A 19,835-nucleotide genomic window follows, 5' to 3' on the forward strand; every position below is an offset into this window, starting at 1 on the left:
AGGATCGTTTGGATCTTGGAGCTGATAATAATTAACTATGAGTTTGTGAGGCATCTAACCTTTCTAAATCCTGGATTTTCTCATCTGTAAAAGAGGAATAATAAAAATACATCCTCAATGTGTTTTTTCAAGGATTGGATTAAAGAATTCAAATAAAGTGCTATTGGAAGAGGTTGTCAAGAGGATGTGACCACCAGTTGACCCATGAGCTGGACCCAGGCAATAAGAGGCTCCTTACCCCTCTCCTGTCCTTGGAATATATGTTCTGCCCATCATCTCCACACTGACAGCTGTCCCAAAAACACAGCACTGAGAGAGGAAGGCATTGCTGAGACCATCTAGACAATATATGTGACTGAACCCAGTGAAGGCCCTCTATAAACTTTTAAGATTCTGGCCGCAGGTACAGAAATCTACTTGCCTTGTGGCCACCCAAGACAAGCCTTGTACATACATGCTACCTACCAATCTGGAGTGATCTCCCTCGTTCTTCAGTCTCTCCTCGCTCTCCATATATGGAAACCAGTGTGCAAACCAACAAGCACTTGCACGGCTCCTGGCACAGAGTTAACACTCAATCATGGAAGTTGGCACAGCTGTCACCACTAATGATGATGATGGTAATGATGCTGCTGCTGATGATGATATTTTGCCCTCAGAAAGGAGAGAAGCTTAAAGGAGTAAGATTTTAAACATTATTGGGGTAGGACTTTTTGACTCTTATCTCCCTTGAAAACATGCCATTTGTCAGGTGCTGACTTTCACTGAGTCACATTCTGATCTGCAAAGAAGATTGTCTATTCTGGATGCTGCTCAGGTACCTACTTTCATTAAGATGTAATTACTAAAAGTCTCCGTCTGTTGGTGGTTTAAGCACCCTTAGTCATTCTCTGTTTCCAGCCAATATAAGTCATCGAGACTGGAGAGGAAACTGATTTTATTTCCATGAAAGAGCTTTGAAAGAAATCAACAGCCGCCATGATTCTCTTCCTGGATCCGTGACATCTCCTGCCACAGAAGTCCCCACTGACTTTCTGGGAAATTGTGAATCCAGAGAGGTGTCTGTGAAAATTAGTCTAATCAAGGATCTCTTCTCCTCTCTCTTTTATAACTCTGCCAAAGTGCACACCATTGGGCTTTGTTCCCTCGCCTGTAACACAAAGATGAAAAGAGAACCTACCTCACGGGATTACTGTAAAGATTACATATGCTAATACATGTAAGATGCTTAAAGTAGTGCCTGGGAAGAATAACTGCTCAACAAATAGCAGCTATTGTATTTTCTTTTATTTTATAGATTTTAGTAGATGCTACTGGTACCCTCACGCCACATCCCCTTAGCCCACCTGATTTAAGCCACTGCTACAAAAGAGTAGCCCTGTGCATGCTCAGACTTACCTCTGCTGATAGAGTTGCACCATTAAGTTCGTGCTACATTTCTATTTCTCTATCCCATAACCTTCTCTGACAACATGGAAGCTTGTTCAAACCACGAGCAAGAACAGTCTAGAGATGTAGGGGAGTTACTGCCCCCAGGAGCAACCTTTAAACAACGGGAGACAGGAACAGGTGGATAAAAACCTAAGCTTCTTTTCATTCGGGTAAACAATTCTAAGAGGTTTTCTGTTTGATTATCAGGAAATTCCAGGGGAATTGACCCCCTATTGTGGCTTCCTTGGCTTTTCTCCACATGAGCTACCCCCTCTTTCCTTAGATGTCATCCAAACATATTGTCAAACATTTGAAGGTGACCCTCATTTCCCACTTCACTCTTCTGAGTCTTCTTCACGCCAAACATTCCCAACCTGCATCAAACGTTGCCTTCGGGATACTGAGCTCCTCCTCAATCTCACAATCTTCACATAGCTAGACAGTGCAGATCCAGACCCAGGTGATCTAGGGAATAGATGTGCATATACTTTCTTATCAGCTACTTTGACTTGCTCTCCTGTACTGATAGCTCATTAAAACTGAGAAGTCCTTTTCACATGAACACTCCCAAACACATCTCCCAGTTTTCAAATCTTTCAAGCCTTCTTGACCCCAATAAAAATACACTTCTATTATTAAATTGTTATTTTATTACATACCTTACTATTAAATCCGTATTTAAAATACTGTGCCATTTCAAATAATGTGTCTCAAACATTTCATCAGAAGCTATTTCACTCTACTAACAATCCTATCAGGAAGTACTGCTATTTTACTCATTTTGTTGATGGGATAACTGAGACTCAAGGAGGTTAAATAAGTTGCTTGTGGTTACACAGTGAGTAAGAGGCATGCTCAGGATGTGAACCCCAAGCCTGCACTAGAGTCCACGCCTTTATCACTTCTACAACATCTCCCTGCACCGAGCCTGTTCCCGCATCCCTTACTAGACACCGTTCTATTTGATTAAACCTCCCCTGTCACAATAGGGATGCCTTTGAATCTTTAATTTGTTGTCCCAGCCTCGAGTTCACATCTGCTACTGTCCACCCTTATGATTTTAATGGCCCTGCATCTCGATGAGAGACTGCATCCCAATACTTACACTTGATCAGAAATATATATTCAAGTTTGCTAATAGTGATTGCAATGTCAGAGCTCATCATGAATGAGAGGGCTCCAATGCTGGCTCTGCCATGACTTTCTATGTATGTCATTGTTCAGGCTGTTCAGCAAATTTTCCTGCTTCTCTATCTGCTGTGAATATGGTAAGAGAGCACTCCCTGCCCCTGTTGTGTTTGAGTGGATACACATGATTAGCCCTGGACAAAGAGCTGGGAGCTATGAGCAAAGGTGGCATGTATTACTCACTTCTGGGCTGGGGTTTATGATTACCTACTTGAGACCTTCCAGAGCTCACTTTTTATCGCAATGATCAGCAAAGTCCCAGATAGTGACCACTCCACCAGCCTGGATCCTAGAGTGAGTACAGCACGGGACAGACCCTCCAGCTGGCCAATGATAAATCCGTAGTGTGAGAAATAAATCTTTACTGTTTTAAACCACTGAGATATCATTTCTTACAGCAGCATAAACTGCCCCAACTTGACCAACAGATTATTCTTGGACTTGACCTCTTGACCTCTTTAGTCTCAGTTTTACCATTCAATTTAACAAATAAAAGGGAAAAATAATTAACATTCGGTGAGCATCTCTTAAGTATAAGACACTTTAACATAAGTACTCTCATTTAATCTTCTCAACAATCATAAAAGGTACCATCCCTTGCAAAAATATTCCCAAACTCAGATATCTCCCAAACCTACTGCTACCATAGTACTCCAAGCCATAATCCGAGGCATTACTATTTCTTAGAATACAGTATCAGCCTCCTGCCTACATCCTATTAAAACTTTACCCTTCTTAATTCTGCTCAAAACTTTCCAAAGATTTCTCTCTGCAGTCTGCATCAGACTGACACTCTATATCATCCTAGAAAAATTTACATGATCTGGTCCCCACCAGTCACTTCAAGCTAATCACTCATACTCCTCATTAAGTCCACTCATTTAGTCTACTCATTAAGTCCCATCTACATTTGTCTTCTTGATGTTTCTGAAATGCATCAGGCTTGTGACTGCCTCAGGACTTTTGCATTTGCGATTACTTTTGCTGGGAATGCACTTCCCTTAGCTCTTTTATGACTGGCTTTTCATCATTCAGAACTCAGCCCAAATAACATCTCCTGAGATAAGTTTTTTTTGACTACCCTTGATAAGAGAACACCTCCAGCCTTTTGTTTGTGTAATCCTGTTTCCTTTTTCCTCACAACACAAATTATTATCTTCAATCATATTATTAATTTGCCTGTATATTTTCAGAATTCCCTACTGTAAGAAAAGCTCCATATGACAGAAATTTTGTCTTGCTTGTTCACTGATACTTCTACAAAGCCTAGAACATTGCCCAGTACATGATGAATCCTCAAGAAGCATTTGTTGAATGAAATAGAGTGAATGAATCTACAATTTACAGATAAGGAAATGAGGCTGGCAGAATTTGAGTAACGTTCCCAACATCTTACGGGATTACTATGGATGTACCCGATTCTAAACCCTACTGCCTTTTGGGACAGGAAAGCACTGCCAAAAGACACTGAAGTGACAGACAACAGGCAGGGCTAGATGATGTGCAAGTGTTCTTACAGGCTTTGGATTCTATTGTGGATGCAATCAAACCAAAAAGGGCACATTGATCATACTTTCCCCAGAAAGCCCTGAATTTCCAACAGAACAAGGTAACTTGAGAAATCTATTGATCTCCCATTTTTGTCACGCTGGGCAGGTGACAAGGATCAATGGAAATGTGTACTCTCCTGCCCAAGACCCTGGAACTTTAATTTGTATTCCACCCGGATTTCCACAACTCTGCAAAATGCACTGCTCAAACAGCGTATTTAAGGTGGGGTATCACCGTTTGTGTCAGCTGTTTTCCCAGCTCCTTCCAATTCAGGGAAATGTCTCCCCCTCCTCTCCAGCTCCCTGCTTCGAAGCCAGCTCTCCCACCCAGCAGTCCTCTTGCTGAGTGTCTGACACACACTCATTGGGCCACAGCCTGTGGAGGGGCGGGGCCTCTAGCTCTTCAAAAGGGATCCGGGTCTGAACAGCCCAACCTTACTGAAGTACTCACACTCTTCCCCCCTCTTTCCCCTGAGTCTGTGCTTTCCTGCCTGCTTTCTCTTTCTTTTCTGGCTCAGCCTGGGACACAGGCTCATATCAGAGGAGTCTCAGGTCTTGCATTTTAATGTCAGCGATGGAAAAACACAAGAATGATTCCTGGATCCACCAGCAGGAACTGGAAGATCCATCCGAGAAATACCTGAACAGCACCGAGGACTATCTGGCCTTCCTGTATGGACCTCCCCGCAGCCACTTCTTCTTCCCAGTGACTGCAGTGTATGCACTGATTTTTGTAGTGGGGGTCATTGGCAACTTCCTGGTGTGCCTGGTGATTCTGCGGCACCAGACTATGAAGACACCCACCAACTACTACCTCTTCAGCTTGGCTGTCTCCGATCTCTTGGTCCTGCTCCTTGGGATGCCCCTGGAAGTCTACGAGATGTGGCGCAACTACCCCTTCCTGTTTGGACTCGTGGGCTGCTACTTCAAGACGGCCCTCTTTGAGACGGTGTGCTTTGCCTCCATCCTCAGCGTCACCACGGTGAGCGTGGAGCGCTACGTGGCTATCCTCCACCCCTTCCGCGCCAAGCTGAAGTGCACCCGGCGGCGGGCTCTCAGGATCCTCGGCATCGTCTGGGGCTTCTCTGTTCTCTTCTCTCTGCCTAACACCAGCATTCACGGCATCAAGGTCCACTACTTCCCCAATGGGTCCCTGGTCCCGGGCTCTGCCACCTGTGCGGTCATCAAGCCCATATGGATCTACAATTTCATCATCCAGGTCACTTCCTTCGTCTTCTACATCCTCCCCATGATTGTCATCAGTGTCCTCTACTACCTTATGGGGCTCAAAGTGAGTATCCAAGCTCGCTGGCTTAGGGCAGCATCCCTTCTTTTCTCACTGACTTGAAGTTCAGAGGAAAAACTTAGAATTGGAGAAATTCAGAATGAAGGAAGTATACAAAAAAACAGAATGAGCTTAGAGGGGAAACAGAAGTTAAAGGAGTAGTCTCAAAATTGGGCAAATACTAACCACAACTATAAACCATTTCCTTTAACTCACCTTCCATTACTCTTCCTCTGGGCCTGTGGCTTTCAAACTTAGGAGTTCTACAGATCACCTAGAAATCTTACTGTGGGTATCAATGTGCAGGCCCCTCCCCCTGGGAAATTCTGATTGCGTAGGTCTGAGGTGGAGCCTTGTTTTGAACAGCACAAGGTGGCCACCCCTGGAGGGACTGTCCCACGTCCTGTTGTCTCCTGCCCCCATCTACTGCCTGCATTGAAATTTTCCTCTGGACCGACTTGGCCAGAGTATAACACAAGCTGTCTCTGCCTATCCTGTACTCCAAGACAGACATACAATCTTAAAGTCACACTGTCCCTTATGGTTACTTTGACCCTTTGGTTGAAATACCAGGCTAAAATGCAAAAATATGGCTTGAGAGGGACCAACCTGGACTTCTCTCGATCAGGTGGAAATTGAAGGGCAAGGACATGACCAGAGCATATGAGACAGAGTAGAAGAGAGTGGGACTGAATGATAGCTGAGATGAATGACAAACTACCACTTAGTTTGCAACATACCTAATAATTAGAGGTGCCTATACTCATGGTGGTAAACTGGTTTTATCCCCCTTTTTTAGGATCTAAATTAGCTGAGAGAAACTACTTTTGCTGAGGGTAGTAGTGAGCCTATATAATTCCTCTCCTGGTATGTTCTGCATCCAGGTTCATAGAGATGAAATCTAACTGTGACAGCCTTATGCCCATTTAAGAAGGCAGCTTGTGTAGGAAGCAGTCTTGGGACCATTTAGCCTCCCAGGTCTAAAGCCCACATAAAATACACTTTTAGGCAAGCCACACAATTCTCTCCTGGAGTTAGTTTTCACATTTATAAAATGCAAAGGTCACATTAGATCATATCTAAGGCTCCTGATAGCTCTAACAGTTTGTGATAACTTAAAAAAAGGAGAAAAAAAATCTGTGAGCAGGAGCAACATGAATTATAAATGAAGGGAAAACAAAGCATACATCACATTCACATCATCTGCTTCCAGACAGCTCTGCCACCACGTATTCTGTGACAATTAATGTACTCCCATCTCAGTGCATCTCTGAGAAAGGGGATGTCAGAAATGAGTGCCCCTCAGTGGTCCTTTTCCATATCTGCTGTGCCCAAGGTGAGCAGCAGAGTCCAAGTAGGAAGAACAAGTTCCAAGAACCACAGATGTCTGAACACAGGAGTGAATTTAATCAGGCAGAGAGTTTTGCCAAACTCCTCTTGGAGGGCTGGCCCCTCTATACCGAGAGACGCATGTCACCCCTGACTAGCTTGCAGTGTCTTAGGATGCCCTGTGTATATCACTGGAGGGAAAGGACTTCTGCATGATTCAAAATATCATAAGCCCTATGAGAAATCTCACCCCAAACTGACCAATACCATTTTGTCCAACACCAACCAATCATTTGTCTTGGGTTAATTTGGAAGAAGTATTTACCTTTGAGTAGGAAGCACACAACCCCTACCCCCGACCAATTACCTTGTGTTTCACTTTGTTTTATTGTCATGAACCTATAGCCACCTTGTATCAGGAGCTAAGTGACAGCTCAGACAAAAGCTTAGAAACTACCTAGTTTGCTTTGTGTGTATAGTGCAACTCATAACATTCCTATTCTCAGGAAGGATGAACTATTACCCAGAGGACACCAGGGAAGGAACTATCTGCTTAGTAAGTCACTGCTAGAGGAATTTAAAGATCTGTAGACTAACAGTCAGAAGAAATAGGCCCTAGTCTATTGGCTTCACGGACTTTGCAAATGCTGTACCTTTTGCTATATCATTGCCTGAAATATTCCTACTGTTGATCATCACAATCCCTTTTGCTTTTTAACTCTAACTTATCCTTCAAATCATACTTCACCCACACTTTCTCAGGGCAGTACTCCCTGACTCTCTAGCTGCACCTGGTCCCTGTGTATGTGGTATGATTCCTGGTGATTTTCCTTCATTGCATTTATTACAATTTATAATCTATACTTGTGGGTTCCTTAATTTATTTCTCTCCAACTAGACTGTAATCTGAATGAATGAATGAATGAATGAACGAATGAATGAAGTTAAATTATTTTACTCATTGCTGGACTTCAGCTTTTCTACCTTTGAAAGCAAGAGAGTTGGAAACATTATTTTGAAGAGCTTCTTGACCTAGGAGATTTAAAAGAGACTAAGCAAATCTGATGATTATTAAGTTATTGACTCCCTTGGCAAATCTAAAGTTATGATTGACTTTGGCACTCACTGCCTTCAGAAGGCAAAAAAACCCTAAGACTGATGAAAACCCAGGACCAAGGAAGGAGGGGAGCCCATATGTGTGCTCAAAGCTGAGCATTCAGGGCTGCTTCATCATTCCAGCACACGAGTATCCACTAAGCTGCTCTCCAAGGTTAGAACATGTTAGAGAGGGAAAATAGACAACCCCGGGGCAAGTTTCTTTCTCTCTGAGAGGAAGTTCTTTTGGAGCTCTCACCTACTACTTGTAATTCTGCATGCAGCATTAACACTTGAATCGAAGAAGATGGATTATGAATTGTAGCAGAATCCAGCCATGCCAGAGTTGCACTAATTTTTTTCAAATAAACAGATTTTGTTCAGATTGTAGAAATATTTACACAAAAGCTAGGATTATATTTTGCTATTCTGAAGCTTAGTCTCCACACACTAAACATCTGCTGGAATTATTATAATCATATAAACAACTGATCAGCATAATATATCAACCGGAGTCAGCCCCATTGACCTCCCCCCTCACCTTTTATCACCTATACACAGCTAAGGAGAGTGGGGTAGGAAGGTCTCTGAGCTTCCTATACAGTAACCACAATTTTTCACTCCTTTTGTACCTTCACTTCTAAAATAAAAGTTCAGAAGTGGATAGCATACTTAATGGTTGAGTATCTACTTTGCTAAACATCTGAAGGGAAATAAAAGTATCCAAACATAAAGCAGTATTTAATATTGGCTAGACAAATTGTTTGGATTCTATTCTACTAGATCACCTCCTTCAAATTCTGCTGAAATCATGTATACAATGCATAAATATTCAGTTTTTCACCCTCCCTCTCTTTGGCTAGTTGTATCACTAAAACCTACAGAAGCTGAAAAGTAAGCAATGATTAATACATTTATAATTTTCTTTTCATTGCAAACTACACTGTACAGAAAGCCTGTTCATGAAAGAACTGTATGGACTGTTTGCTTTATGTTTGATTTAAGGAAATTGTTCCTTGAAGTAGAGAAATTACCAAAGAAAACTGTCAAACCCACCCACAGAAGGGACTAAGAGATCCCAATAGTTTTTCATTTTTCTTAATTATGGACTGAAATCAAATACTGGGATAACTATCTTGTAACAATGACAGATTTTTAAAAATGGTCTGAAACAATTAGAACCTTTAGTAGATTTAATTGATGATGATTTAGTAAGATTTGCAGTTTACCTTAAACATAAAGGTTTTTTGTTTTGTTTTTTTGTGTCTGCATCCGGCTGCTTCTTTGTCTCAACACAAGTGCTGCTTATGGGTGAGCAGTACCATGAGAAAGAGAATTTCTGAAAGGGACTGAGTAATCCACATGAGTGGGCCCACAGATATAAATAAATAACACTGTTTCCTCAAAATTCAGTTTTTATGATGTCTTTCGAATAAAAGGACAATAATCAGAATGACCATAGTTATATATAACTTACTGAGTATCACGTGCCAAGCACTGAGATGAATGCTCCACCTGAATTATTTTGTTATACATTATGTTTATAACCTCTTATCTTCAGTTTCATCCCATCTATTCCTAATAACTGCACAGTATTTTCCCTTCTTTCTTTCCAAGTTCTAGGTGACCTCTGAAGAGTCAAATCTCACAGGAACTTTAATCTCTCACTTCGTGAAGACACAGGTGTATGTAGAGAGCACCAGTATATTCAGAGACAGATGGTCAGGTTTGTTAATCATTCAAGTGGATGCGTCAGGACTGATGTGGTCCCAAGAGCTACCTGATTTCTAGGAGCTAACATGTTTGTTAGAGAGACAAGATATTCTTTTGTTGAACTTTGGCGCAAATTTTAATGACCCTCCCGTCCAAGTCTTATTTAATTTTAAATACCTTCTCTAAAGTGTTCTGTAAAAATGCCATCCAGCCCAGGAAGCTCCCTGATTCTTAAAGCAGTTTGCTCCACTGTTGCACATAACCACAGCAATCTCTTTTTTATCTTGAATTGGAATACATCTTCCATATATCTACCCAATACTATATAGAGTAAGTTGAACTTTCTTTCCACCTGATGCCCTTGATCAGTGTGTCAGAAGTTTCTACAGTGCTAACGAAGGAACCCCAACTCCATCTGGCAAAATATGATGGGAAGTAGAGACCTGAGAAGTCAAGAGGTAGAGCTGGCTCTTGATGAAGTTTAATCCCATAAAACACACAACATTCTCAAAGACCTAGCTTTATTTCTGTTTCTCTGCTCTTCTTTCTATACTGTTGATTTTAACCTCAAGATCCTCACAGAAGGCCATTGGTGGCTCCAAGCACTTTCCTCATGGTGGGGAAAAAAAATAGCTCTTGTATTCCAGAACTCACATGCAGAGAACAAGAAGGCTCCCAGTGAAAGAGAAATAAAACTTCCATTCCTAGAAGTACAAGCAAGTATCTGAAATCGCTTTGATCCCAATTATGCAGTCACTGTGACTGATGGATCATAGCTGCATTGATCATGTTCCGAACCTGGAGCTGGAGATGGGATCATTCCCATCCAGATTAATGACTAACAATGCAGAAGGACTAAATTCCCTAAAGCAAAATCAGGGTACCACTGGTAGGAGAAGAGAATCAATGCTAGAGAATCAATCACAAATACATACCGTACTATCTTCTAGATGCTTGATGGTAGTTTATCATGAGTCCTTAAAAGCTTTCTTCATCTGGTTGTATATCCCCCCAAACTAAAAATATGTCAATTAAAGAGAAGAAAATTCTACAGCTAGGTGAATGATGCAATCTTCGGTGCTATGGGAGTTCAGAGGAAGGAGAAGAAAATGGGCTACAGTGGCCACCAGTCTTCTAGAGTAGATGGGACTTGAACAGGGTAGGGAAAACTGCATGCACATGTAGTGTTAATATTTGATATTCTTAGATACTTCTTCATGGATCACCACATCTGCAACAGGATGAATATATTTTAACATCTAAACTCAGAAACATAGGCACTCTTATCAGTAATATTAGAAACACAGATTTTCCCAAATTGTGCTCCTCAAGATATACTAGAGATTCCACTGAAAAGGGTTGGGTCAGAGGGGATATTGTTGAGTCAAAGAAGCACTATCTCCCTTGAGGCTGAGATGGGAGATGTGGGGTGTGGAAGGTGGGGATGGGGTAAGGATGATACACAAAACCCCAAGAAGATGTTCATAATGTCTGTCAAGCACATTAAAGGCCTGAGAAGACCCACAATAAAAGACTATAAACTTTATTAAGCAGAAACAATATCCATTTTGTTTTCTAGTGCCTACCTACCCTATAGCAGAGGGATTCTCTTCTAATAATTATTGAATGAATGAATGAATGAATGAATGAATGAAAAAGCCTACCTAACATTTTTTACTTTAGATTTCACACTTTTCATGGAATATCTATTAATATACTGCATAACTAGGGTTCTATAGAATAGCATATGATACATGGTAGCTTTGCAATGTAGCCACAACCATCAATCCAGTTGAGTTAGGTGACTTGGATCCAACTTCACCTCCAATTCATTGTTAAACATTTGACAAATTCTTATGTTTCTTTAACTCCCATATTTTTGTCTGCAAAATGAGTGTTAGAGTTAGGCTTCTGGGATCTTGACGGAAGCAAACAATGTTTCCCTCCCTTAGTATCTTTTTTCCGCTTCCCTTGCAGCTAAAGAAAGACCAACTCCTTGGGACGGAGGAAGTGACTGCAAATATTCAAAGACCAGCCAGAAAATCAGTCACCAAAATGCTGTGTAAGTCCTCCACTTTGTTCGGGTTTGTTTGTTTGTGAAAGCAAAGGAGTTGCATTTAGTACTGAGAAAGTGCTGCTGGGATCAGAATCAAAATTCTCCTGAAACATATCATCAAAACCTTGTTTTTTCCCAAGCTCCTAGGATCTGTTTTGTTTCTATTTTAGTTTTCAACCCTCAAACAATGCACTAAATTGCATCCTTGTAATACACTCTGTGTGGTATTCCATAAATCTCACTCTATATATCTCACTCTCTGAGATTTTGAGCATTACTTTTCCTCTCTAAAATGAGCAGGTGAGGGGTACGTGGGTGGCTCAGTTGGTTTAGTGTCTGACTCTTGGTTTCAGCTCAGGTCATGAGATGGAGATCCAAGTCCACTTCGTGCTCAGCAAGGAGTCTGCTTAAGATTCTCTTCCCTCTCCCCCTGCTCCTCCCCCGCCTCTCTCTCTAAAATAAATAAATAAATCTTAAAAAATAAAACAAAATAAAATGAGCAGGTGACTTTTAACCTATTTTGAGTTATAAGTTTTTTTAAAAAATATGATGAAAGCTGTGGACTCTACACTCAAAATGTACAAATATACATACACAAAACATTTCATAATCCATTTCAGGGGATCATGCACTTCCTGACAACCATCCTTGGACTCCCTGGGATCTTTTAATTCCAGATTAAGAACACCTGGCCAAGAGTAAACAGTTATCCCGCCTATAATATTGTATCATTTTATATAAAAAAGTACACTCTTTTGCATAGATAAGATATTTTAAAAATCCAGGCACTGATCTACACTCTCCCAAGAGAATGTTATAAAAATATATGATCCTACACTAGGGTATGAGAGATATTGATGAGAAAGGAGATTTATAATAAACTTCCCAAGTCAAAACCTAAGGTTTGGAAGAAACAAATCCTTCAGGCTAATACGCATATAAAGCACTATAACTGTGCCGTGTTTATGAACAAAAAAACTGTGAAGTCCCTAAAATTTGTCTAATACTCATCTTCTTGGAAATTGTTTAGCTTCTGTTGGCATCTGACTTTCCCTATTAAGAAATCTCATGTCTTCCTTATCTCCCTCCTCCCTTTTTCCTTGATCATCATCTGCTCTAAAAAGAGTGCACTCACATTAAAGTCACAGTGATAAAATATACAATAAAGTATTTGTCTTTGGGGGGTAGAGTTCAATTTTAACAGTAACTACATTTTTTTAAAGATTTATTTATGAGAGAGAGAGAGAAAGCACTGGGGGGGGGGAGTGGCAGAGAGAGAGAGAAAGAATCCAGAGCAGACTCCCCGCTGAGCGATGAGGGGCTCGACCTCCTGACCCTGAGATCATGACCTGAGTTAAAATCAAGAGTTGGACACTTGACCTACTGAGCCCACCCAGGCAGCCCAACACTAATTAAATTTTTAACTAAAGGGAATAGTAGGCAATAGTGAGCAGATTAGGGACTTTTCTTTGGGGGGTAAACTCAGAAGAATCTTTCAGATATTCTTGCAACTATACCACACAGGCAGACCATTTACTCTGAATATGTTTACTGCTAACAGGAACTATATGTACCATTTACTCTGGAAACTTCAAATGTGCTCACAAGTTCAGAGAATTGTAAAATAAACACCCATCACCCAGCTTCAAACATTATCAACTCATAGCTAATCTTGTTTCATCTATATTCCTATCTCTCCCTTAGCCCCTACAAGATTGTTCTGAGGCAAATCTCAAGCATCATGTCTTGGGAAATAAAAGTATTTTATAACTTCAGAAGAGAAAGAATATATTTACATATTTATATTGGTGAAGATTGAATGCCCTGAAGAGAAACTATGGTAGCATTAATCTCTGTCTTGGGAGCTGAAAAAACAAAACAAAACAAAACAAACAAACAAAAAAAAAACGTGGGCAATAGTATATTTCTATGAATCTATAATTATTTCAAAATAAAAATAAAAAGTAATTGGAAGGAAATCTGTAATCTAGAAAGTTATAATATAATAGACACATCCCCATCCCAATCAAAAGATGCTCGTAAAGCAATATTATGCTCATGATTCTTCTCTTTCTTTATGTCCCTCCCACCCCTTACAGAATGACTGAATTCACAGAAGTTTCTAATTATTTCTAGAGTAACAAGATAAATTCATACAACATTTATACTATATCCTACATTAATAGTTTGTTATCAATCTATGACTTTAAAAAATACTAATTGCTTGAACCCAATCACTTTATTTCTATAACCAGTTTATGTGGTTCCAACAATCTTCTTGCAACATATTTTCCACAATAGAATGTTTTCAGAATTTTGAATAAAGTCAATACTATTTTAAGTGTTCCGAAGTATACTTAAATTATACAAGAAATCTTGTACAAGCGTATGGAAAACTGATCCTAAATCCTATACAATTCATTCTCATGTGTAAATATTCTATGTAAAGTCTCATTATGATCTAGATGGTCCATTACAATGATAGCTTAAGAAAGATGGGGAGGGGAGGAATGTTAGAAGGAATGGATGGACTCAGAGTGGGCATTGCATACCCAGAGTGGGCAAAGCATACATTCCTTTGACTGTCTTTTGCTCTCTCATTCATCATCCTTTTCCAGTTGTCTTGGTCTTGGTGTTTGCTCTCTGTTGGGCCCCATTCCACATTGATCGGCTCTTCTTCAGCTTTGTGGAGGAATGGACTGAATCCCTGGCTGCTGAGTTCAATCTCATCCATGTGGTGTCAGGTAATATCTTGGCTGGTTTCGTTGCATCACATGTGTTCAGGTAACTGCAGCTGCATCATCTTGCATAGAGCAATAGGTTCTATTGGATATACTATGATTATGGGGACCCACCACATAATAAAGAACACATTTGATTTTTATTTTATTCATATATCAAGTAGGTATGTTAGGGGTCCAAAAGAAATATACCAGATCAGCGTTTTAGATGCTACTTTATTGAAGACCTCAACTCTAAGTATGATGATTACAGCAGGAAAATGGTCTAAGAGGTGATTCCTTTGTTTTACTTCCAATGACCACATGATTGAATTGGTTCTTATTAATTAAACATGGATGTTTAATCCCTGAAATCTCATTATCTTCGGCAAGTGTTAGATCCTTATGAAAGCCTTCTTTTTTTTTTTTAAAGATTTTATCTATTTATTCATGAGAGACAGAGGGAGAGAGAGAGAGAGAGAGAAGCAGAGGGAGAAACAGGCTCCCAAGGAGCAGGAAGCCCGATGCGGAACTCGATCCCAGGACCCTGGGATCATGACCTGAGCCGAAGGCAGACGCTTAACCATCTGAGCCACCCAGGCGCCCATGAAAGCCTTCTTTTTAAGCTACTTTAATGCTGCTTGTGAAGGAAACCATGGAATTTGGTGGAAAGAGTGGTAGAAAGGTCATTAAATCAGAGGACCTGGATTTGCATCTCACTCCCATCATTAATATTTAGAGTGATCTGAAGAATGGGGCCTCCTTCATGTCAAAGTTTCCTCAACTGTAAAATGGCAATAATGCCTGCTCTATACAACCCATAGGCTGATGGTAAGAAGTAAATGAAATAATAGCTTTTTAAGCTGCACAATACTACATATCTTTCTGTAATCATCACAACAAGTAGATGTTATCATCACCATTTTACAGCTGAAAGAACAGTTCCACAAAAAAGAACTCACCTGCCCAAAGTCATTTGGCTGGCAAATGGTAAAAACAGCATTCCAACCCAAGTCACCCAACTTCAGGTTCAGGGTTTTTTACTCCAAAGAGGAACAAAGAATGGTCACCCATGTCCTTCCTTCTCAGCTAGTGTGACTGTTAGACTTAGGTGCAGACCACCTTGTCCCTCCACTTCGGTGAGTCACTGGCTGGTTCTACAGGCTCTTTGGATTATCAGAGACATCACCAGAGAAGAAAGAGAAGAGCAACTTGTGCATGGGAAGCTCGACATGTGCATAAAGCAAAGACCACAGTGTTCATAGGAGTATTGAATGCCATGTATATTACCTGTTTTCAATCACCCTCTCTTTTGTACTCAGCAGGGCTTGTGAACAGTTTATACCTGGACATTAGTAATTTCCTCCATGTTAAATTAATTATGAATTCTGGGTGAACTCTCAAAAATATTTATAGCTCTTAGCTTATCTTTGTGGTTAAGCTGAGAAAAACGGAAGTGATAAAATAAATTGGAGAACAGCACGAGATCACATGAGACTTGACTAGTTGACTCTACATCTCCAGATGCATCAAGACAACCATTTTAAGATTTCCAAATTACAGCATTTATATTAACATTTTCCTGTTAAAATATCATCTTTCTCTTCCCTACACTGTCAACCAGCTGAAATCTACACCTCTTAAGTGCTACCAAAAAAATGCCTCCAACTTGCCTTTTCATCAAGTTATGTATTTCCATTCATAAACCATGCATTTGTCAAATTGCTTAATTAGAGAGTTCTGCGGATTCTGCATTATTCCTGCATAATATAACTATTCCTGTCTGCACATTTGCACAGGCTATGCCTTCTACCTGCAGTGCTCTCTCCTCTCTTCCCCAACTATCTCCTGCCTGCTTCAGGGGCTGGTCAGTGTTCAATTACTAGCCATCATTAAATCCTTCATGATCATTATATCCTTGTGTTTATGCTACATGTGAATTTCCACAGGATGACTGTTAGTATCATATTTTGCTCTTAACAGGTATTGTTCTTTTGTCAACTGCTAAAGTTAGGCATAGATTATTTCTCTGTAATACTGTTCCCTGTCCTTAGAGAACAAAGTCTAAATCTACTACCTACCAATGTGCCTCAAAGTTTCTGGCACTAAATAAGAATTTATTGAATGAATTAACAGTCCACAGAAATATTCTTCTTCTGTATTCCTCCCTGCCCAGTTCTGCGCATAGGGCATATGCCACTCTGTATGTCCTGAACTATGGAAAAGAGGACAACCATGAATATGTTATTGACAGTACCTATCGCTTATTTTATATTCTTAGCCATTCTCAGTCCCTCTGTGGATAGCATCTCAACTTTATCCTCACAGTAATCCAGGGAGGTGGGTTAGGATGGTTTTCCCACTCCCATTTTGCAGAGAAAAGAATTGTAGTGCCAGATCCATCTAAGGTCACAGAACAAGCAAGGGCCGAGATCATAAACAAAGTCCTCCGATTCTCAACCTTAGGCCCATCTTGGGCCTTGGGGAAATAAAATAGGACATAGTAATAAGAGAAGTGTGTATACCAAAGAGGAAAATGGCAGTGTGCAAGGCATTCGGTGGAGAAAACAAATGGCAAAATACAGTTATTTAATAAAGTTGGAAGGTGGGAAGAGCCATCAAGGGGAAAGGCTAGGTAGGAAAGGGGCATTGGGGAATATTTTTTTGAAGAGATAGTTAGCATCATAAGAAATATCAGCAGGGACTATGCCTTAACTGATTTACCATTCCTCTATTACTTGCAGTTTCAAATTATAAGTTTAAGCAAAGCTCCAATGAGATAAAAACATCTCTCTTTCCTCTGATACTTAAAGCATCTCTTATTAGTGCTATGAGAGCATGTTCTTTAATTAAACAAGTGGGGATCAAAGGAAATTGCCAAGCATCTCAGAGAGATCCCATACCAGCCTAAATTTTTCGCAAGACTCTTTAATCTTTCTGTGTTTGATTCCTAAATACACAGGTGGTAGATCCGTTCAGAGCATTTTGTATTCTCAATTAGAGTCTTTTATATATTATTACTTCCAAAAGAGGCAGTCGCAGGGATTCGAGGTCTTTGTTAAATATTTATGCTTCTCTCTATCATGCCTCTCATTCAATTTCTCCTCAGTGTGTCTCTTTTTTTAATCTCCTGTGTTCCAGGTGTCTTCTTCTACCTGAGCTCAGCCGTCAACCCCATTATCTATAACCTACTCTCTCGCCGCTTCCGGGCAGCATTCTGGAATGTGATCTCTCCTAGCAAACAGGGGCACTCCCAGCACCACCCACAGGGGCCACCTGCCCAGCGGAACATCTTCCTGACAGAATGTCACCTTGTGGACCTGACTGAAGATGCAGGTCCCCAGTTTCCTTGTCGGTTGTCTATCCGCAGCTCTCACCTGCCCACAACCCTCTGTGCTGGACAGGCACCATAAAAGGAATGCTCAGAGTTGACATTCCTTTATGCTGCCTTACTGTAGGGAAGGACACCCATAATTTATGGCTTCTGATATGAGAGTAGGGATGTGGAATGAGTCTTAGAACTTATATACCCATTTCTAATGTGTGTGGGTTTTCTTTGTTAAACAAATTGCTACTAAAACTGGATCTAAAACCCAGAACCTCATGATTTTTATTTACCTTTCCATTATGCTAACTGCCTCATGCCCCTTCACTAGTTCATGGAAAGAAAAATAAAAATCATGACCAGTAAAGTACAATACCTTCATGACCAGTAAAGTACAATCAGTACCTATACCTTGAGTAATTTTCACTTTGGGAAATAATTTGTCCTGAGTCATCCACACTCTGAGGTAGGCTGTAACTCTCACAACCGATGGCCCCTGTGTGACATAAAAGGGAGACATGTAGATGCTATGCTACTCTACATGATTTGAGGGATCCATGTCAATGTCCTTCTGCAGCAAAGTATTTATCCTACTGCCTCATATTTTGTCATTATAATGTGATTCATTAGGGTTTTGAAACCTATTACTCAAAGAGTCCTCCTGATAATATGGGGATGCTTCTTAGAACTATTATTCCCGCCTTCCTGATCCCCAACTCATTCTCAGTCATTCTTCACCAGAATGGGATCAGATCCAAGTTCTACTTAGAGAAGAATGGAAAGTGGGAGAAGTCTATGGTAGAGGGTCAAAAGAGGCATAAAATATTCCAAACACAAACTTAGCTGTTTTCATAGTTTGCTCTATACATAGATTTCTAAAGTCTTACTCCATAAACAGATAGACCATAAACATGGTCTACTATCTTGGGAAAAAACCCAAGTCAAATAGTAACTACTGGTCTCAAACCCATGACTTTTACTTACTAAATCTTTCATTAACTATATAACAGTCTTCACACATATGAGAAAAATCAACTTTCCAGACTCATCTTCTATTATGTCATCACATGTAATGTAATGTATATTCTATTCAAAATGGATTACTTGCTCTTCTAATGGAAACATGCTCCAGCTGTCCCAGCTGCACATATTTACTTAGAAAATGCCCTCTTTATCTCCAGGCTCCATCTGTTGTTCTCCTACCCATCCTTCAATGTCCATCTCGGTGTGGTACCTCCATAAAACCCTGCTTGATCTATTCAAATAGATGTGGTATCTGACCTCTCTGTCAGTCTCTCTCTTAAGTTTCTTTCTCACTCTGCTTTGTAGTTCAGGGATTTATATTCTTGTTTTGTCAGAATGTAAATTTGTCAAAGGCAAGAAGTATCTTGTGTTCATTTTTGCTATTGCTGGAATCCTGGCAATATATCTGTCACAATGGTTGATGTTCAATAAATATGTGGTGAGTGAGTTGACTTCACATTCCAATGTGCTGAGCCAAAGAACAGCTCCAAATGGAACATTAAGAGCCAAAAGACTAAGATTCTGTTTCTGATGGGACATCTGACCTTCAGTTGGCCATTTAACCAGTTGTGATTATAAGAGCATGTCTGCAGTGCCTGCAGTACAAGAAGGCTCTTCCCGATCCCAGATTCTTACTGATGCTGAAACATACAAGTCCCAGCTTTTAGTCTCTGAATTTTTCCTAAATTGAATGAACCATCCTATTGTTAATGGGGGTACTGGTCCCTGACATCATTATTTCCTAACTGAACAATCGTCTTCAAAGTGATTCAATATATATATTTTTAAATCTCTTTGCTAATTATAAGCCAACTTGAATGAATCAGAATCTTCCAGTGATGGTTTCTGTTGATGAGCAGAATCCTTGGGTCATTTGAGGATTAGGTTGAAAAGACTCAGCAGGGGCGCATGGGTGGCTCAGTCATTAAGCATCTGCCTTCAGCTCAGGTCATGATCCCAGGGTCCTGGGATCGGGCCCCACATCAGGCTCCCTGCTCGGTGGGAAGCCTGCTTCTCCCTCTCCCACACCCCCTGATTGTGTTCCCTCTCTTGCTGTGTCTCTCTCTGTCAAATAAATAAATAAAATCTTAAAAAAAAAAAGAAAAGAAAAGACTCAGCA

The 19,835-nt window shown here is 40.4% G+C and overlaps 1 protein-coding gene across 1 annotated transcript; it reads left to right on the forward strand.

Annotated features, from left to right (window-relative positions):
- Nucleotides 1–4,676: 4,676 nt before the first annotated feature.
- On the forward strand, nucleotides 4,677–19,476 carry NMUR2 (neuromedin U receptor 2). Its single transcript, XM_027606093.1, has 4 exons — nucleotides 4,677–5,460; nucleotides 11,569–11,653; nucleotides 14,266–14,391; nucleotides 17,509–19,476. Exons 1-4 carry the CDS (start codon nucleotides 4,735–4,737, stop codon nucleotides 17,778–17,780), a joined length of 1,209 nt encoding a protein of 402 aa, XP_027461894.1. The 5' UTR covers nucleotides 4,677–4,734; the 3' UTR covers nucleotides 17,781–19,476.
- Nucleotides 19,477–19,835: the final 359 nt, after the last annotated feature.

Source organism: Zalophus californianus, chromosome 5 (genome assembly GCF_009762305.2).
Source record: "Zalophus californianus isolate mZalCal1 chromosome 5, mZalCal1.pri.v2, whole genome shotgun sequence".
NCBI lineage: Eukaryota > Metazoa > Chordata > Mammalia > Carnivora > Otariidae > Zalophus > Zalophus californianus.

What these genes read in the sequence shown, in the direction of transcription:
- NMUR2 (XM_027606093.1), top strand. Translation starts at nt 4,735, where the DNA reads ATGTCAGCGATGGAAAAACACAAGAATGATTCCTGGATCCACCAGCAG. An exon ending in ATCAGTCACCAAAATGCTGT is followed by an intron (nt 11,654 to 14,265) that starts GTAAGTCCTCCA and finishes ATCCTTTTCCAG; the next exon opens with TTGTCTTGGTCTTGGTGTTT. An exon ending in TCTCATCCATGTGGTGTCAG is followed by an intron (nt 14,392 to 17,508) that starts GTAATATCTTGG and finishes CCTGTGTTCCAG; the next exon opens with GTGTCTTCTTCTACCTGAGC.